At 35.6% G+C, this 22,320-nt stretch overlaps 1 protein-coding gene across 1 annotated transcript in view; it reads right to left on the minus strand.

Annotated features, from left to right (window-relative positions):
- Positions 1-21,865, minus strand: part of FOLH1B (folate hydrolase 1B) — a 55,211-nt gene extending 33,346 nt beyond the window's left edge. Inside the window, exons 1-5 of the mRNA XM_028515677.2 lie at positions 21,622-21,865; positions 19,291-19,399; positions 11,567-11,753; positions 6,687-6,788; positions 6-131 (exon numbers count right to left, since the gene is read on the minus strand). Coding sequence (XP_028371478.1) covers positions 6-131; positions 6,687-6,788; positions 11,567-11,753; positions 19,291-19,399; positions 21,622-21,736 — 639 coding nt within the window. The 5' untranslated portion in view covers positions 21,737-21,865. The remainder of the gene's footprint in view (positions 1-5; positions 132-6,686; positions 6,789-11,566; positions 11,754-19,290; positions 19,400-21,621) is intronic.
- Positions 21,866-22,320: the final 455 nt, after the last annotated feature.

Genomic DNA, 22,320 nt, shown 5'->3' on the forward strand with positions numbered 1-22,320 from the left:
TTTACCTTATTTCCTCTAAAAATTTTCCCATATCTGGCAATCACAATCTTCCCAGAGCAATTGATTTTCATATCCCGCTCCAGTTTAAAGAAGTCTTCTGTTCGTGCGTAATTAACATACACCAAATCACCCTGTTGAAATCACGAAACATTTAGTACAACTAAAACTGAATACATGGAGGTTTCTCCTCATGGGGACTGTTTCACATCTTTGAAATAAGGAAGAGGCAAGAGCATTCAAGAGGGTCAGAAAATCAGGAGCCTCAGATAAGAGAGTTAGGGAGAAAAAACTTGAATCCAGAAGGCAATTAGCTGGGTTAGAGACATAGGAATTTATGTCTCTATGGTGGCTATAAAGCTATAAAAGCACTCCCCAGGGGGAAAAAATGTGTATAAATATACACATGGCTGCACAAAATTTGAAGGGGTCCAGGCACCCTAGAGGAAGAAGGCCTTGAGGAGAGCTTTGTTCTCTGAAGCACGTTTATAAATAGTAGCTTAATAGGTCTTCCCAACAGCTAGGGAAGGTAGAAAGGTCCGGTAATATCACTGCTTTACAGGTCTGGTTTCACATCAGTTAGCATGGTTACATGCAAGTCTCACATGACCTCTGGGTCTGAACACAGTCCCACATTACATAATGATGTTTAGTCAATAAGGGGCGGCATATACAATGGAGACATACCACACAGCCTAGGTGTGTAGAGAGCTCTACCAGCTAGGTTTGTGTAAGTGTCTCTATGGTGTTCAAACAGTGACAAAATCACCTAATACTGTACTTCACAGAACATATTCCCAGTGGCATATGGCTGTACTTTCACTTATAAAATGCCCTGTTGGATTAAGATCAATATTCTTCAAACATGTTTTGCTCATCCATTCCCTAAATTGATTTTGAAAAGCACTATTTTTAAGTTGACATCTAAAATGTTTTATCATACTTTAGGGAGCTGCAAATAAAGCAATTTCCAGCATATTATAAATATTAACATTTTCAAGTAATTTTACCTCAATTTTTATGTGTCCAAAGGAATTTAAATACTATTTTGATTTAAAGGAATATACTCTTTTCTTTAGTCAGAATTTTATCACTACTTTTTTCCCCTTGAACTTGTATTCTGTTCCTCTTTGCCCAAAACATTCCACTCTCAAGTAAAATATATTTGTGCTGGAAATTGGCATGTGCTGCCCAGACTTTCCTTCAATGAGAGGTTCTTGCTCCAGCTGCAGGGAAGGCTCTCTGCAGGCAGACTTGAATTGTCAGACCCGTGCTCAAGGTTAGCTATAGATAGCCACCTTGCTCAAAGTCATGTCTCTTTAGGATGCCACACATTCAGTGACCAATTGATGTGGAAATATTATGACGTGGACAACTTAGTCTAACCTAGGACCATTCTGACAGGCAATTCTGACTCCAGAACTGCACCTTGTGTAAACTAAGGGTGTCCTTGGTCTGACATTGAGATGAAACGTGTCCCTCTGTGAAATCCAGCTTTGCTCCCCTGACCGCTGAAAATATAGATCCCAAGAGAACACTCCTTAATTGATATCTAGTGTGTTAAATTCCATTTCCACTTCTGGGTATGCTTGAAAGTCTTTTCTTAATCACTGTCAAACTCTCCTTGATTAAGAATATATAAATTGAATTTTAAAAAATATGTTTTTCTTGTGACAGGTTATATGTGCTATGAAAATTCTTCAGAAGTAAGTTATTATTATTGGTAGTATCCAATTGAGTATAACAACTTCATTACAAATTTTTACAAATGATACTTAAGCCCAAAATTGTACTTGAAATATACCTCAATGCTCTGGAATGTTAAAACATTAGGTAATGGATCTGTGAATGAATAAATTATTGCCACAGTGAGGACAGGACTTAGCATCAGTTCTGTTTACATTTTTTATTTGTTTTTAGACATAATTTCTGAAAAAAACTTGGGATAGGAAGGAGAAAACTGTTGTTATGAAATCTCTACTCAATTATTTAAATTCCTTCCCAGTCACAACCCCAGAATCATACACTGGTCGGTTATCCAAGTTAATTCTAATGATACCAGCTGGAAACTCAAGCTCATCTTTTTTTTTTATATATATATTTTATTTATTTATTTTTAGAGAGGGAAGGGGGGGGAGCGAGAGAGAGAGAGAGAGAGAAACATCAATGTGCGGTTACTGGGGGTTATGGCCTGCAACCCAGGCATGTACCCTGGCTGGGAATCGAACCTGCGACACTTCAAGCTCATCTTTAACTTGTTTCGATTGCAAACCATTTGATTTGCCAAGTCCTTTGCTACCCAGCAATTAGAATCTTTCACTATCATCTCTTTGATTTTTACAACTCGGAAATATGTTTAGGTTGTTTTAGGATGGGTGGGTCATGCTTTGCATTCATAAAATAAGAGAAAAATGACTGCAAATAAGGAGGTAGGGACAGAATACCAGCAGGATCTCACTACAGGCTAGTTCTCAGTTCCATCAGAGAGTACCCTGAGAAACTGATGATGCAACTTGTCTCCTTAAATGGGATCCTGCCTGCCTTTGGAAAGTCTTCACACATCCTATCTTGAAGCCCCTCTCCTGGATGGTTTCTAACATTCTATAGTTTTATTTTGGTTATTGTTTTCTTCTTTGACTACATTTCTCATAGCATGTGCACAACAAATTAATAATAGATACTAAAATAGTTTCCAAACTGATTCTAAGATATGACAAATTCATTGAAGATAGGTTATATTATAAGCCCAGCAGTGTTCTAGGAAATAGAGATATGCCAAATCTGTTTCCTTGAAGGAACTTATATTCATGGGGAAAGCAGAGATAAGACAATAGGCAATAAATTTAATAACTAAGTAAATTACACACTATATTAAAAAGGTGATAAGTGCTGTAGAAAAATCTTTTAAAGTGTAAATAGAGTAGGTAAATAGTAAACTGTTTGGGTGGAACAATATTATTTATTTTTTAAAAAGATTTTATTTATTTATTTTTTAATAAAAAGATTTTAATACAAAAAGATTTATTTATTTATTTTTTAAAAAGATTTTACTTTTAGAAAGAGGAAGGGAGGGAGAAAAAGGTGAAGAGAAACATCAAAGTATGGTAGCCTCTCACACCCCGCCCCCCATCCCCCACCACCAGGGGACCTGGCCTGCAACCCAGGCATGTACCCTAGACTGGGAATTGAACCAGAGACCGTTTGGTTCATAGGTGGGGAATTCAATCCACTGAGCCACACCAGCCAGGGCTCAGGTGGGACAATTTTAAATAAGAGGAAAGTCTATTGAGATGGTGACATTTGAATCCTTGCTTCAATAAAAAGGATTGCTTTTAGCTCCTAAGACCAAAGCAATGTTAATGCACTATTAATGATAGTACTGTATGTCTGATTTATAACTTTTTAAATTTATTGATTTGAGAGAGAGAGGGATAGAGATTTGTTGTTCCACTTATATATGCATTCATTGGCTGATTCTTGTATGTGCCCTGCCCAGGGATCAAACCTTCAACCTTGGTGAATATGGACAATGCTCTAACCAACAGAGTTAACTGCCCAGGGCTGTCTTATTGTAATTGTTAACCCCTTTTGGAGTTCACTCATTCTAACTGTGAATACAGAGAAATTAACCAATTTGATTTCAGTGAATTTTGTTTTAGTGTAAATGTCCTACTTGAAATTTATCCTGTTTAATATCACCAACTTCAGAGAGACTACTTCTTTAAATGTCAGTAAATTTTGGCTATTTTTGATAAATCTGCAACCCTCACACAAAAACAGTTATAACAGAGAAAGGACTGAAGAAGACATTAGTTTTAAAATGAGAGTAAATTTTGAAAATGAAAACAAGTGTGATGGAAGTTGTCACTGTGAATTAGAAAAAAACCTTTGTTTTCAGACAATGACATTGTAAAATTTACACTGTCCATTGTTCTCTGACTGGGAATAAATACAATCTTGCACTGTCAGCCTAAAATTTTCCATTTCTTCCATCTTCCTGCTGTTGTTCATAGACACAGAATTGAGAGGCAAGACCACTGTTATTAAAGCATGGTTCTTGAACCCTGAGAATCAACATCACCTGGGACTTTGTTGGAAAAAAACTGTCAACCTTCACCTATGAAGGGACTAGAATCTGAGGTTTCCAAACCCTCTGCATTATTCTGATATGTGCTGAAGTTTGAGATCCCCTAGATTAGACTGTATTTTATGGACACTGTCAAATTGCTATTTTCAAATATGCTAAAGCAAAACCCAGTATTTCACACTCTAGAGGATTCAGGTGAAGACTGAAAAATTACTTACAGTGAAATACCTTAAGCATACATGCAGACATATATAATTAAAAAACAACAACAACACTCAACTGGCTGGGTTACAGGTAATTGAGTGAAGCACACCAGCCAGCAAACTCACCTAATATTTGAACACAGACAACAATTCCATGCAGAATCACATGCTCCTTCTATCTTCCAATTAATCTGGAATGGTTCAAGTCTACTTGAAAAATGTGAGTCACGAGTAGAATAGAATAATTCTGTCAAAGTTCAAAAACTATTTGGGGAATTTCACTCCCCAAATAGTTTTTACTCCAAAACAAATGTGGGTATAATTTTCTCCTTATAATATTCTGTCTTCCCATCCAGAACATAATCTGTTTCTTTATACCTAATATTTTCACTGCTCGATAAATTTCAGTGTTCTTCACTAGTTCGCATTCATTTAACATTAAGATTTTTAAAGTGTATTTCACATTTTACGGCTACTTTATTTTATTTATTTTTATGTCTATTTTAAGTTAAATTTGTTATATTCTCTGCTATTATATACTATTTGTGCTTATACATACACCTACATATTTAACTCCAATCTAACAATATTAATAGTGTTTTTATAATAAAGATATATTATTGCTCTTTGATATTCTACTTATACAAACATATCTCTATAAATACTGAAGGAGGGAATTAATAAAGAAGATCTAAAGTGTATATAAACATAAAGATAACAGACAATATCAAATTAAATATTTATTTTAAATAAAGGGCAACATAGGTAATGAACAAGTAGGTAAAAAATTAGAGGATATTTGCACTATCTAAACTAATGTGAGAGGAATAACTAAAATAGTTAAGAAATAATGTTGCTGATTGTTATATCCTTTATGTCTATCTGATGTCAATTATAAAATTATTAAATAATTACAAACATTCTATTTATGTGCTAATTTTAGGGAAGATTTTTCTAATACAATATCATGAAGTATAATGTTAATTATTCATCTGAAGTAAACATTATATAACCAATAAAATTATTTTTCTAAGTTTCTGACATTTTAAAATTATAAATAAGTCAATCAATCAAATACATTTGAAAATAATAAAGTAATGTTGTTTTACCTTACTAAAAAATATGGCATTGCCTACCTAATATTTAATCATCCTTATAAATCCTAACTGATATCAATTTAATTCTAAATGCAATTATTTTTTTACCCAGGATGTTTCCAATAATAGACCAAACCCTTACTTCTCTGTGAGTGATACTTCAATATGCCCAAGTACCCATTAGCAATTTCTTGTGAATATATACTAGGCACCTCAGACTCAGTATGTCCAAAATTGAGTTTACTTATAGATACATATTATAGTAGGAGAGAGAACTTGTAAAAAGATACTACTAAATTATATTCAACTCTTTCAAATTTAGCTTTCTTATAAAAAACAAATTGTCAGACAATTGTTATGTACAGTGTTTTACTGAGAAAATCACATAAAACTTTCTAGAATGGTTATTCATTCTCTTCATTTGAAAATGGCAACAATATTATTATTGAAAGTCTTTGAAAATTAACCAGTGCCATACAATAGTAAGACATAGCATTTCCACACAATGGAAATTACTTCACAATAAGAATGAACAAACTTCTGATAACTGCTAAAACATGAACCTCATAGACTATGCTTAGTAAAAGAAACTAGACACAAATGATTACATGTTATAAAATTCCATTTATATGAATTTCTAGAACAGGCAAAACCAATGCTGGCAAAAATAATAAGAACGGCAGTTTTGGGATGTGTGGAACTGATTGAGAAGAGGCATAAAGGTACTTCTGTAAGTAATGTTAATAGTCCGTATGTTGGTGGGGTTTGAATTGCACAAGTATATGCATCTGTCAAGCCAATAAGTGTACATTTAGGATTTATGTATCTCATTGCAGTAAAATTTATAAAATTATAAGCACAAAATAATAAATATTTATTTTTTTATTTTTTAAAGGTTTTGTTTATTTATTTATTTTTAGAGAGGTAAGGGAGGGAGATGACAGAGATAGAGATAGAGATAGAGATAGAGATAGATAGAGATAGAGAGAGAGAAACATCAATGTGCCGTTCCTGGGGGTCATGGCCTGCAACCCAGGCATGTACCCTTACTGGGAATTGAACCTGCGACACTTTGGTTCGCAACCCACGCTCAATCCACTGAGCTATGCCAGCCAGGGCTAGTATTTCTTTTTCTTATTAAGAAATTCTAGTTCCTTAAATGTGAAAAAAGGTGACTTTGACTTATATCAAAAAACCTTTTTACTGTCCTCTTAATTATTGCCTGGATGTACTAGGCTTAATTATTGCCTGGATGAATGAGGGGGTTCTCCTTATTTTTACTTTACTGTGTTGGATTTTTACCTCTGGCATTCCTTGTGGAGAGAAAGCACTAAAAGGTGGCACAACATCTGAAACATTTTCATATCCTGGAGGAGGTGGCTCAAATAACGATGTGTTGAAAATCTAGGGAAACAAAATGCAATAATCAGAAGTAAATCAGGTAAAGTTTGATTACTACAATCAAATAAGGAAAACCATGTATTATTTTTTTTGTCGGTAGATGGTATTTTCAGAATACTTTACCTGGGAGGCTTTAGTGAGAGGAATAAATTATAGACTCTGAAAGGATCTGTAAATACCAGTTTTTTATTTAGGAGAAAAGTTTTATTATGCAAATGAAAAGTAACATTGTATAGTAATCATAGTCACAACAGTGCAAAGATAATTACTTAGGAACAAATTAAATATTAAATGCACTTCAATAAAAAATTACATTTTGGGAGGAATCCATATCTGATAGAATCTAGATATATAAACAACATTTACTCTGAAAAGAAGAACTAGAAACACTAAACCAAATATAAAATATTATCTTTTTAAGTATTTCCCTGAATTAAGGGGAAAAAAGGTTAGGAAAGAATCAGAAACCCAAAAAATAATATGAAAGCAGGAACTCTGAGATGAACACTAAAACCTGTCCTTCCCTTAGCTGGATCCATCAAAGCCTGGGCCTCCATGGGAGGGGCAGGGGGTTAAAAGACAAGTCCAGAGCCCATCAAACAACAGAGCCTAACAGGAAAACTCTGCACAAAAGATGGGTCTTCAGAAAGCAACAACCTTTAGGCTTACAAATGAAATAAAAATATATCTGTCCTACAAAAAAGGAATGGCTTATGGTAGAGGGAAAAATTGCCTCAGGGAATTCATAATTTTATAATTATATAATTACTGATATACAGTACTTGGGTTACTTATACCTCCTTATTATGTGACATACTCTTTATTTTCTTCCCCTAATGCTTCTTTTTCTCCTCTTATTTTTTTTTTGATTGGTTAATCTTATTAGTTTCATTTCTTTTGATAGTTTGGAAACTGAAAAAATTTGATTCCTACCTAAAAAAGTTACAGCAAATATCAAAAATAAGGATGAAACATTAAAAACATTCTCCTCAAGTCAAGATATCTGCCATCACCACTTCTTTTCAACATTAGGCCAGTATAGTAATACAAAGGATTATGGGAGTTGGAAAGTGAATCTGGGCTGATAGCATTTTGTACTAACTGAAGCTGACAGAACCTAACATGACACTGAATCAACTACTACCCTCCAAAAATCCTCACATCTTCCATATCCCCTATAACTTTTCTGCAACCCACATAGGGTGCAAACTCATCTGAATCATTGGGAAAGATTATTTAAAAATGTACTAAAGTTCCATAAAAATCCATCTAGAAACAAAGTCACTACATCAGCAAGTCTTTCAGCCAAGGCAGTATTCAAGCTTGTCTCACTTGATTTGCTTTTATACTAATCTTCAATTTTACAGCACTACTGAGCAAGTACATTTTAAAGTGAGTTTATGAGTTATTCTAACAACTAGCAAAAGTTTTTTAAGGTCAAAGAAATAGCTTTCTTGGGTGACTCTTTCAAAGGTATGCTACATACCAGTGAACATTGCTCATGTTCCAGAATTCACTAATATAGCCTCAAATTAGGTATTCTGAGCACAACTAAAATACTTTAGCTTATAAATTTCTATCTATTTACTTGTTAGGACAAAAAGTCAATATACGGTTCAATTTATATAGTATGTTATCTCTACAGAAACAAAGGTAAGAGAACATATTTGTATATATTTAAAATATTTCTGGAATCTACAAAACACATATCCATTGTCTGTGAGATGTGGATCTCCCCTGTGTTGCACAGGAGAATAAAAGTTTATAATTTACCACATATTTCAGCTGCAAATAGTCACAATAACTAAACTGCCCTGGGAAATGAGGGGACAATAAGAGAGCATTTGTATAACAGGACAGAGTGGTGAAAATGGACCTGAATTGTCAGAATATCAAAAGATGATGCCTAAATCTGAAACACTAGCGATAATAAGCATGGTATCTAAGGAAATAGAAGTAAATATCAAAAGAGCTCATGGTTGAATGGTGTTTGCCTCAGGGAAGGGGGAACTAGGAAGGAAACAAGGCACTGTGGAGGGCTATGTGACTCTTCAGGTATAGGTGTGACTTGGATTAAAATATAAATGAAAACAAAAAAAATATATAAATGAAAATAAAGTAATGATATAGCTTAAAAATATTACAAATCTTTAGGTGACTAACACCATTCAGGAAAATCTCCAAAATGAAATTTTTACATGATGTGCTTATATTATGTAACAAGCTTTAGGAATTCCATAAATAAAATAATATGAAAGCATTATTGTAGTAACACTAAAATTATTATTATTATTTAAGTAATAATATACAAGTATTTATTCCAAAAATACTTATAATGGCAAAAATAGCAAAAACAAAAGCAAAGGTACAGGCAAAACTGGAGTTTAAGAAGGAACAAAGGACTGAAAGTTTGCTATTTTCCTGATTGTACATAGACAATCCCAAATCTGATAGATCAAGACAGAGGTTTAAGCATATGTATATTTTTAACATTATCAATAATAATCAAGCTTTATCACTGAAAACTCTGTATGGACATACTTGAAACTACCTAGAATTTAGAAGCCTGAGCCAGGAAAAAGACTAGGGGAAGCTAGCTAAATGGAAAGGGATTGTTGTAGTAAAGTACAGTAGCTCTAAAAATAAGATAAGCTAACTAGCAATGAAGATGAGTTCTGAGTTTTCATACCATACACATTTCATATTAAGAAGTACCTCAATCACTTGTATTGTCTTCTCTTTCTTAAGTATGTGCCCTAACTTGCAAATAAGATTGTAAACTATTTAGACTAGAACTTCCTGATGGAGGTATAAGTAAACATGCTTTGCCTCCTTGTGCAATCACAGAAAGAAAATGACAACTAGACCTCAAAACAAATAATACCCAGAACCATCAGAAAATTGAGCTGTACTGAAGTCTGATGATCAAGAATTTAAAGAAGCCACATTCATCCAGATGGGCAGGAAGGGCAGAGAAGCAGAGATGGGTGGAGAGGCATGAAAGCATGGTGTGGCACAGAGAGGTGGTGGCAGCAGAATGAGGAGTCCACGGTCATGTGTGGTAGATAAAAATCTGGAGGGTTACATTGGGAGTGAGTGATCCTAACCCCAGGTCAGACCACACAGCTGAGGGTTCCAGTGTCAGGAAGATAAAATCCCATTAACTTCTGGCTATAAAAACCAGTGGGGCTTAGAGCAGCAGAACAAACTGCTGGATTTTCAGGAGATTCTGTATAAAGAGCCCCCATGGACTAAAAACAAATGCACACACACACCTCTCTGGCATTCAGCATCAGGACAACAGTTTGCCAGTCACCAGGAAAACCTCCAGAAGCCAGGCAGTGACATTGTCCCCATTCTGAGCCCCCCCACCTCCACAGAGCCACAAAGTGGTGAAGCTGGTTGTCCTCACACATTTTATAAGTGACTTTTCTGCAATAGGCCATACTACTAAGACAGTAGTCAAAGCAGCTCTACCTAATATACAGAAACAAACACATGGAGGAGACAAAGAAACATGACCCAAATGAAAGAACAGAACACAACACCAGAAAAAGAACTAAATGAAATGGAAATAGCCAACCTATGAGTTGCAGAGTTCAAAGTACTGGTGATCCAGATGCTCAAAGAAATCATTGAGTATGGCAATAAAATAAAAAAGACCCAGAAAAAAGGAAGGTTACGCTAAGTGAAACAAAGAAAAATCGACAGGAAACCAACAGTGGTGGGGTTGAAGCTGGGATTCTAATCAACAATTTGGAACATAAGGAAAAAATAAGCATCATCCAGAACAGCAAGAAGAAAAAAGAATTAAAAAAGAAAAAAAAAACAAGGATAAGAAAAGGAACCTCTGGAATATCTCCAAACATACCAACATCTGAATTGTAGGGATGCCAGAAGGAGAAAAGAAAGAGCAGGAAATTGAAAACTTGTTTGAAAAAATAATGAAAGAAAACTTTCTTAATTTGGTAAAGGAAATAGACATACAAGTTCAGGAAGCACAGAGAATCCCAAACAATTTGGACCCAAGGAGGACCACACCAAGATACATCATAATTAAAATGCCAAAGGTTAAAGATAAAGAGAGAATCTTAAAAGCAGCAAGAGAAAAGCAGAGAGTTAGTTATAAAGGACTTCCCATAAGACTGTCAGCTGATTTCTCAAAAGAAACTTTGCAGGCAAGAAGGGACTGGCAAGAAGTATTCAAAATGATGGGCCCACAGCCAAGATTACTCTATCCAGCAAAGCTATCATTTAGAATGGAAGGGCAAATAAAGTGCTTCCCAGACAAGGTAAAGCTAAAGGAGTTCAGCATCACCAAGCCATTATTACATGAAATGTTAAAGGGACTTACTTAAGAAGAAAAAGATTGACTATGAACATTAAAATGACAATAAATTCATAATTATCAACAACTGAATTTAAAAAAACAAACTAAGAAAAAACCACAACAGGGACAGAATCATAGATACAGAGATCATATGGAGGGTTATCAATGGGAAAGGGAAAGGGGGAGAATAGGGGAAAAAGTATAGGGGTTAAGAAGCATAAATGGTAGGTTCAAAATAGGGGAGTGTGAAGAATAGTACAGGAAATGGAGAAGCCAATGAACTTATGCATGCCCCATGGACATGAGTCAGTGGATATTTGTAATAAAATATTAAAGGCATCATTCACCAGTTTCAATAATATTGATTTCTATCAATAATTAGAGAGGTTACACTACATTGTTTCATAGGAAGTGTTTGAAAAGAAGAGTTCTTTTTTAATCTTTTTTTTACCTCATTTCCATTTTCATCAATTATTGAGATGTAGTTGGGATGACTCTTATTTGGATAGGACAACAGGACATCATAATGGGCTAACTCAACAGAATCCAAGCCAAAATCTTTCCACTGGGATTGAATTTGCTTTGCAAGCTGGAAGTTTCGTTCTGTTCCTGCTAAATGTGGAATCCGTGTAAAATTACTGGTGAACAAAAAATGAAAGTGGTTACAAATCTCAAATCAACAACTAATTGAGGCAGATTTACATAAATACTTTAAAATGTGATACATTAAAAAAGGAAAATTGTATTACTGCATCAAATCAATTTTCATAGTATATTTTTAAGTTTTCATGCTCTAATTTGTATTTATTCAAGGGAAAACTGGAGAAACTGATCAGTGTAGAGAATTGTTATGTACAACCCTGTGGACATGCCCCTGAATACTGGGTAAGGGAAATGTCATATTCTTTTCTTAAGAACCACTACTCTTAGAACTTCCATGGAATTGCCTGTCTTTATTTCACTGTGTAAAATAACTTGAAAGATATATTTTCATCCAAAATACCATGCTATGATGTGTCAACAATTACTGTTAATTACATTTATTTTTAAATATTGAAAGTTATAGTCAAGTGAGAAACCTTTTGATTAAAACCACTTGTAAATGAAAGTGTCTTCACTGAGGAATAATCTGGACATATTCACACAGGCTGAAACTGAACCTTGTCTGCTCTATCCACCATGTACAGTAGCAGGCACACTTAAAAATCAATGATGAGAATTAGTTTGACCAGGAATATCTTTTTACATATTTTTATTTATTGATTTTTTGAGAGAGAGAGGAAGGGGGAGAGAGATAGAGAGGTACAGAGAGAGAGAGAGACATCTATTTGTTGTTTTACTTACTTGTGCATTCATTGGTTGATTCTTGTGTGTGCCCTGACTGGGAATCGAAACTGCAACCTTGGCCTATGGGGACGACACTCAAACTAACTGAGCTGCCTGTCTAGGGCTGACCAGGAATACCTTTAACAATTATTAGGCCAAAATCTTGTCTACTAGATATATTTTCATAAGTAGACTAATTTCTCATTTAATATGTCTAGATACTTGTACTTTCATTGATTTGAAATTTTTACTCCTAGAAATTTGTTATTTCCTGAGCATTTAAGCTCATTGGTATTTTTAACTTAAGCTTCTTAAAGGAAAAAAGAAAATTCTACACGTCAAAGCATCTTATATCATGTAAAGACATTGGTTTATTTCTAGCTCATGAACCTCTTAAATTCATGAATTTCTGGCTCTAAGTATGTAGGTCTTACTAAAATCAACACACTTCCATCCTTACGGCAACTTTTTAAAAATTAACAGGAAACATGGCTATGACAATTCCAACTTCAAATGTTTAATTCTACTGTATATCTAAACTTTTTATTTAAAAAATCAATTGCCAAGAAAAATAACTCTCAGTTTTAAAACTTCCTCTGATTATTTTTTTTTATCCTCACGTGAGGACATGCTCATTGATTTTAGAGAGAGGGGAAAGGAAGGAAAGAAACATTGATCAGTTGCCTCTCACATGCTCCCCCACTGGGTATAAAACCCATAACCTAGGCACATGCCCTGACAGGAAACAGAACCCACAACCCTTTGGTTTATGAGACAATGCTCTAACCAACTGAGCCACACCGGACAGAGCTCCTATGATTACTTTTTATAATTATGTTAAAATAATTTATCTATTATTTTAATAATATAATTGTATTTAATAAAATAAGAATTGTATTTATAAAAATACTATTAAAATCCTCATTCACTAAATTCTTAAGGGCTTAACACCTACATAGGATTTCTAATGTATATTCTCAAAATACATTAACAAAAGAACACAATTTTTATTAACCTTATTGGGGTAACACTGGTTCGCAAAACCACACAGGTTTCAGGTGTACAACTCAACAAGACATCATCTGCACACTGCATCGTGCACCCATGACCCCAAGCAAAGTCTCCTTCTTTCCCTGTTTTCCCTCCCTTTTGCCACCAGCACTTATCTCCCCTGCCTCCCTTTCCAGCAGGCTATCACCACATTCTTATCTGTGTCTGTGGTTTATATGTATATATAAATATATATGTTTTTGTTTAATCCCCTCACTTCCTGTCATACAGCCCCCCCAACTTTTCTTCCCTCTGCTGTCGGTCTGTTCATTGTATCCATATTTCTATTTTTATTGTACTCCTCTGTTTATTTTGTTCATTAGATTTCATATATAAGTGAGATCGCATGGTATTTGTCTTTTTCTGACTGGCTTAAGTCACTGAGCATAATAATCTCCAAATTCATCCATACTGTCACAAAAAGTATAGCGTTCCATTGTATAAATGTACCACAGCTTTTTTATCCACTCGTCTACTGATGGGCACTTGGGCTGTTTCCAGATCTTGGCTATTGTAAATAATGCTGCAATGAACATAGAGGTGCAGATATTCTTTCAAATTAGTATTTCAAGTTTCTTCAGATATATACCCAGAAAAGAGATCAATGAGTCAAAAGGAAGTTCTGTTTTTGTTTATTGAATTTATTGGGGTGACATTGGTTAATAAAATAATATATGTTTTATATTGTATTATACAATTCTATAATACATTATCTCTATATTGTATTGTGTGTTCATCACCCCAAGTCTTCTTCCATCATTATTTATCCTCCCTTTACCTTCTTCTACCTCCCCTCACTCTCTTCTATCTCCCTTCATTTCCTTGCTCTCTTATTTTTAATTTTTTGAAGAAACCCCATACTGCTTTCCACAGTGGCTGCATCCCACCAACAGTACAGGAAGTTTCCCTTTTCTCCACATCTTCGCCAGGCAGCACTTGTTGCTTCTTGATATATTGATGACAGCCATTCTGACAGGTGTGAGATGGTATCTCATTATGATTTTAATTTTCATCTCTCTGATGATTAGCGACATTAAGCACTTTTCCATATGTCTACTAGCCATCTCTATGTCCTCTTTGGAAAGTGCCAATTCAGTCCTTTGCCAATTTTTCAATTGGGTTGTATTCTCAGTGTTTAGTTGTACAAGTTCTTTACAAGTTTTGGAAATTAACCCCTTATCAGATGCATCATTGGCAAATATGTTCTCCCACTGTGTGTGTTCCCTTTCCACTTTGCTGATGGTATCTTTTGCTGTGCAAGTTTTTCAGTTTGATGTAGCCCCATTGTTTTGTTTTTTTTTTTTCCCTTTGTTTTCCTTGCCTGAGGTGATAAGTCTGCAAAAATATTGCTACTAGAAATGTCTGAAATTTTACTGCTTGTGGTCTCTTCTAGGATTTTTATGGTTTGGCAATTTACATTTTGAGTTTATTATTGTGTATGATGTAAGCTGGTGATCTAGCTTTTCTTTCTTTTTTGCATGTATCTCTGCAATTTTCCCAGCACAGTTTATTGAAGAGACAGTCTTTACCTTATTGTATTTCCTGCCTCCTTTATCAAATATTAATTGACCACAAAGGTGTGGGTTTATTTCTGGGCTCTCTATTCTGTTCCACTGATCTAGATGACCGTTCTTGTGCCAGTACCATGCTGTTTTGATTACTATAGCCTTCTAGTATAGTTTGAAATGAAGTAGTGTAATACCTTCCACTTTGTTTTTCTTTCTTAAGATTGTTGAGAATATTTGGGGGTTTTTGTGGGTCCATATAAATTTTTGGAATATTTGTTCTAGATCTCTGATATATGCCATAGATATTCTAATAAGAATTGCACTGAATCCATAGATTGTTTTGAGTAGTATGGACATTTTAATGTTAATTTTCCTATCCATGAACACAGTATATGTCCTATTTATTTATATCCTCGATTTCTTTCTTTAGTATCTTACAATTTTTCAGTATAGGTCTTTTACCACCTTGGTTAAATGTATTTCAAAGTGCCTTATTTTGTTGGTTGTTAAAATAGTAAATGGGATTTTTTTTTTCATTTCTCTTTCTGATAGTTCATTATTAGTGTGTAAAAATGCCACTGATTTCATGCCTTGGCTTGTGTAGCACAGTGGATTGAGTATCCGCCTGTGGGTTCGATTCTCAGTCATGGCACATGCCTGGTTTCAGGCTGGTTCCTGGTTGGGGATGTGTGAGAGGGAACTGATTGGTGTTTCTCTCCTTCTCTTTTTCCTCCCTTCCCCTTTCTCTGAAAATAAATAAAATATTTTTTTAAAATGCCACTGATTTCCAAATATTAATTTTGTATCCTGCTACTTTGCAATTTATTTTGTAAGATCTAGTAGTTTTTGGTGGAGTCTTTAGAGTTTTCTATATAAAATATGTCCTCTATGAACAATAGTTTTGCTTCTTTTATTCCAATTTGGATGCCTTTCATTCTCCTTGCCTGAATGCTGTGGCTAGTACTTCCAGTACAATGCTGACTAAGAGTGGTGAAAGCAGACATCCTTATATTGTTCCCTATCTTAAAAAAAACAAACAAACACTTTTTAGTTTTTGCCCACTGAGTATTATGTTGGCTATGGTTTGTCATATGCAGGCTTTATTATGTTGAGGTATGATCTCTCTATTCCCACTTTGCTTAACCTTTTTAACATAAATGGGTGCTTTATTTTATCAAATGTTTTTTCTACATATATTGATATGATAATGTGATTTTTATCCTTCATTTTGTTTGTGAACTATCATGTCTGTTGATTTGTGAATGTTGTACCAACCTTGCATCCCAAGAATAAACCCCACCTGATCATGGTGTATGAACTTTTTAAAGTTTTGCTGGATCCAGTTTGCTAATATTTTTTTGAGGATTTCAACATCTATCTTAATCAGGGATATTAAACTATGATTTTTTCTTTGTAGTGTCTTTATCTAATTTTGGAATTAGGATAATACTGGCCTCATCAAAAGAGCTTAGGAGTCTTCTTCCTCTTGAATTTTTTGGAATAGTTTAACGATAAGTATTTGTTCTTCTTTGAATATTTGGTAAACTTTGTCTGTGAAGCCATGTGAAGACTTTTGTTTGCTGGAAGTATTTTTTTGGTTTGTTTGTTTATTTTCACTACTGCTTTGATTTCATTGGTTGTAATTGGTCTAATCAGGTTTTCTGATTCTTCCTGAATTAGTTTTGAAAGATGGCATGTTTCTAGGAATTTATCCACTTTGCCCAGGTCGTCCAATTTGTTGGAATATAGTTATTCATAGTATTTTCTTACAATCCTTTGTATTACTGTGGTGTCAGTTATTATTTTTCTGTTGTTTCTGATTTTATTTATTTGGGTCCTCTCTCTCTTTTTCTAGATGAGTGTGGTTTAAGGTTCATCAATCTTGTTTACTTTTTCAAAGGACCATTTCCTAGTTTCACCGATCTTTAGTATTTTTTTAGTCCTTATGTCATTTATTTTTGCTCTAATCTTCATTATTTCCTTTCTTTTATTTATTCTGGGAAAAGAACACAATTTTAAGAGGCAACTGAGAAATCTATCTAGTCCTTCATCAGTGTAGACCTACCTTCAGCCAAACAGCAAACATGCCGCTATTTTCTTCTCTATTACAATACACAGATCACAGACTATGACATAACTGAAGTGGATGTAGATTATGCTTTTTTCCTGAAGTCACAGATAGAACTCTGTCCCTACAAGTGAGCAGAGTTGTTATTCGGGATCTTGAACATGCTCAGGAAAAAGAGAGAGAGAGAGAGAGAGAGAGAGAGAGAGAAAGAGAGACTGACTTTATCAGAATTTGCTATAATGAGTGAAATTTGTTGGTATGTACCAACTAGGATTCAGCCATGTGCTATGATCAAGTGTGAACCCACTCATTTGGAACAAAGCTGATCCTAAAAAAAGATAAGTAGAAGAAAAGACTACTTTTTATGATAAATAAATTGGCATAAAATCAGATTAAGTGGTATATTACAGGTTTTGTCAGTAACTTTTATAACCCTGGCCATGTCTTAAATTTCTCATCTATACATGGTGAGACTATGGCCACCTCACTAGTTCTCAAAGATTTGAGGCTCAGTTAGATAGCTGATATTAAACAGCAGATTTGACATTTTTTATTGATTTAATCATTGAGAAGTATGTCACAACATTTGTGGATGCTTCAAGATGATCAATTTTTAAAACAAATAGTAATAATTTATAAAGTATTTAAAATCTGTAACAATTTGTACTGGCAAATTAGAAATCTGGAGAGTTCAGAAGGCTTTTGGAAATTCTGCAGTCCTTGCAGGGATGAGTAGGGTTCTCTTAATCCTTCTCTTTTGTGTGTTAATGATAAACATCCTTGAATTCTGAGCAGTTGGAGCAGCTTGGCCAGGACCACAGAGAATAAGCAAGAAGCTGTCTGCTTCGATCTTGTTCAAGGGTCCAAAAAGAAATAAACAAAAGGTGTTCTTTTTTTTTTTTTTTCACTACTCAGTCCGTGCCACAGGTTTGGAAAGGAAAAAAGAAGCAGGAATAGCATCAGCTCCAAGAGCAAACATTAAATCTTGCCAGACCTCCTTCATCATGGTATCTATTATATCTACTTATAGCGAAAGAGCAAGTGTCAGGGGAGGGATTTCCAAAGTTTAAGCTTCAGGGTCCCTCAGTTAAAATGGCCCTTCCAAAGACCTGGGAGGTACCCCAGTACATTTTTATTCATAGTTTTAATTTTCTCAGAATTAATACAGATGTGTGTTTATATGATTATGTATATACACATTTATGCATATATGTATAGAGATGTAAAACTGTCCTTTTTATAAAATTATAACATGTATTCACTAAAGAATCTTTCAATCACTAAGTATTTTTGGACACATGCACTAAGCAAATTTCTTTTTAAAAAATGGGACTTTATGCTTTCAAAAGCTAAATATTCTAATAGATTATATCTAATCATTCTATACAAATGGTTTTTTTTTAGTTGCTTTGCAAATAGTTTTTAAATTTATTTATTTACCTCTTTGGCTCTACACCAGAGACAGCTATTTCAGAAAATAGGGAACTAGACTGTAAACTATGTCACACACATGCTCTCTAAGTTCACCCTCATCACAGCGGTATCATTGTCCTTATTTTATAGATGTAGAAAGGAGGGCTCAGGAAGATTAACTATTCACTCAAAGTTACTTTGCTATCAATGAGCAAAGATGAAATTTAAACTCAAGTATGACAGACTACAAAGTCCAAGTTTATTCCTTTGGCCAAAATATACTATCTTCCTCTAAAACAGGAGGCAGGAAAATAAATTCCACTGACCAAATCCAACACATTCCCTGGTTTTATATAGCCCACAGCTGACAATGGTTATCACATTTCAACAGGTAAAAAAATCAAGAGAAATCTTTTGTGACATAGTTATATAAAATTCAAATTTTAGCACCCATAAATAAAGTTTTATCAAAATGGCCACACTTATTCCTTTATGCATTTTCTATGGCTTCTTCTGTGCTACAATAGCAGAGCTGAGTAGTTGTGACAGAGATCAGCTGGCTGGCGAAAGCTGGCCCTTTACACAGAGTTTGCTGATTCCTGCTTTAAAACATCCCTATTGGTAAAGTTCAGATGAAATATATAATTCTATCCATATAAAATGTGACACAAGATCTTCAACAAATGAAACTAAATAAACAAACAAATAAATAAATGTCAGTTCCTGTATATGAAATATTGGATCAAAACTTCAAAACAGAATATAGTTTTCCAACAAATTCTCCATGTGAACTTTCAAGTATATACTTACTATAAGAACTTTTTGATGTTCTCAGCTTTCAATTCATCCAAAAATGCCTTCTTCACGTTATGCTGTGGAACAATGTTAGTAGCTTCGTTGGAGGATTTTATAAACCATCCTGTAGAATACACATGAATATAGGTGTGAGAAGTCAGCTCACAGACAGGCTCTAATTCTTCTTATTGCTATCTCTATCATATATAAAATATAAGTTACCAATGACCTCCAGCAGTGACTGAAATTTTCTAAAGTTTAATTTCTCTTGCCTATGTCTACTGGAGAAAAAAAATCATGTGCACGAACTTTTAAATTACAAATCAATTGCAACATATATTTTATTCAGTTTCACTGATAAGATGATTGCTGTTTCTCTAAGGAATGTTTCATGAGGAAATCTGCACTAAAATTAATGTTTCAATTAATGGGGATGAAAAGATCTCTTGAAAATTAAGGTAAAAATGAGATCCACCTTTTTTTTCCTTAAAGCTTTTATCCACAGGGACTGTTCACTGCTGATCCAGAATGAGCATTTAATCAATGTTTATAATGAACTAATTATGAATATACTTCAAGTACATAAGTTATTTCAAAGAGTTGAAGGAAATTCAGACCTATAATTTGTTCTGTCTCTGAAACTAAAAGAAAATATGCTGAGAGTTTGTTTCCAGTTGAAGTAGGCTTGATAAGTTCAACTTCAGAAGGCTATAGCAAACTATAATTTACCCAACATCACTGCAAGACACCCAGTGCACACAGGCCAGAGGCAATGGGGATAGCAAGATAACACAGAAGTAAGCCCTTGTGCTTGGCTTTTAAACTGAGGGAGAGGGGCATGATTACAGGATTTATTTAGAGAAATGATATGATCCGGGCATAAAATGGTTACCAAAATCAGCACCCAGCCAGCCTTCATGGAACTTTCCAGTTATTAATCACATGCATGCACACAGAGGCATACTGAAATAAATGGTTGGCAGCAAATGGAAACACAGTCCCACCTGTACACAAAACAAAGGATTAGCCTGTGGGACCTGGGAAGGACACACGGTAGATTAAATGCTTGAACTGAGGTCTGGAGAATGAACAGGGTGAAGAGGAGGGAAGCCTGTGGGGGAGGGGAGAGCAGACAATTCTAGGGAAGAATAAACAAGCATTAACAGAGAACCTGTTCTGTGTCAGCCACTGAGCAGTGAATACCAGGATGCTGCTGAGGTCTAAATTAGGAATAAAATGCTCTGAAGAAATGCAGATTTTAATTCCTACACCAACCTTGCCATTTTTTACAGTTGATAAGTTGAAACTTAATTTGAAGTGTGTCCTTACTGAGCACCTATCTCATTTAAGCCCTACAACAACCCTAGGAAGTTACTAGTAACCACATGTTAGTATGAGCAGAGTGTGTTTCAGAAGTTCTTTTACTGCCCTAAGGTCTATGCTCTGGTTTTCTAAATCCCAGAAAGGGAATCCAGAGTTCAGAACACAGACAAACTACCTGGCAATACCTTAGGCTAGTCCTGCGCATTAATGCCCAATGAGAAGTGTCTCCTTACCAAGGAGTATAGAAAAGCTCCCATACCCTAATTGTGTGCTGGGAACTTTAGCTACTATTTTACTTACTATTCCCACCAAATTGCAGATGTCATCACCATCATATAGATTGGGAAAATGAGGCTAAAACAGGCTGGGTAACTTGTTCAAGGCCACGAAGAAGTGGCAGAGTCAAAATTAATATTTAAGAGTCTGTGATTGTCTCCACTGCCCCTAGTTTTCTTAACGAGTTGGGTTAAGTCTGCAAATGGGTACACGGGACAACAATGCAAAGGAACTGTGTATAACGATCTCTTCAGAGGGCTGACAATAATGTCAGAGAGTTGCCAAGTGTTTCTCTATTATTTATTCCCAAGGACGAAGGAAGGAGAAAAGTGCTCCTCTGAGGCAATGCCCTGATGTCTACCTACTGCACACAGCAGTAGCTCCAGGCACGAGTAGACCCAGACCCCAAACAGGTGAGTCATTTCATGCAAAGCAACCTGAAAGACCTGGTTCAACTGTCCAGAGACTTGCTGCTCGCCCTAAAAAGTACCAGTTTCCAAGGGCTCCAGCGGGGGGACTATTGGAAGTCCAGTTTCAGGGTCTCTCCCTTCTACTCTTTACTCTGGGTGACTGTCCTACAATAGCTTGTCCTGAACCCAAACGTGAACCACTCCCAGCAACCCCCACCTAGTTCCCCCAAACCAAACCACACTGCCCGGAGCCCTACATCGTGGACAGCCGGCGATTCCAGCAAAGCGTGGAACTGCCTGGCAGGCTCCGGGATGTGCTTGGCGGGAGCGCCCCTACCGAGGAGGAAGCCGAAGATGAAGAGTCCCGCGGCCAGCAGGGCCCCAGTGCAGAGCCAGCGCGTGCGGCGCCAAGCAACAAAGGTCCAGTCGGTTTCATGAAGGGGATTCCACATCTCGCGGGGCGGGGTTGGGGGGGCTTCCTGGGACCTGAGCCTCTGCTTCGACCCCACTGAGAGCCAAGGGCTCCCTCCGCCTAGGGCTGGGAGGATGGCACTGCACTGCGTGCTGGAGTCCACTCTCAGTCCACTGTCTAGTTTCTCCGCCCTAAAGTTATTTCTAGCCCTTCTCCACCAATCCCAGAGAGAGGGAGGCGATTGCTGTCGCGAAGGGGGAAGACGGAGGGTGGGACCCTGCCCCTTTAAAGAAACGCTTTAAAAAAGTTTATATTGAAAAGTTCTAGTTCTTGTTTATTTAAAAATGAAAGCGAAAAAAGGAAGAAAGGGAAGGAAGAAGAAGCTGCTCTCCTTTCTTCACTGCCAAACCAAAATCTGACTCGCAAAAAGAGAGCCAAGGAGAATCGCCAGGGTAATTAAATAAAATGCTTCCCTTTTGTCTGTCCAGAAAACTATGCACGGACCTCGCTCCAGGCTAGTTGGTGGACTAGACTAAATGATCTCTCAAGTGCTTTTTTTTTTTTCAGTCCGAAATCCTATGAAATACTTTATAGCACTACAATGAGTAAAGTCAAGTAGAAAAA

Source organism: Phyllostomus discolor, chromosome 6 (genome assembly GCF_004126475.2).
Source record: "Phyllostomus discolor isolate MPI-MPIP mPhyDis1 chromosome 6, mPhyDis1.pri.v3, whole genome shotgun sequence".
NCBI classification, from domain to species: Eukaryota; Metazoa; Chordata; class Mammalia; order Chiroptera; family Phyllostomidae; genus Phyllostomus; species Phyllostomus discolor.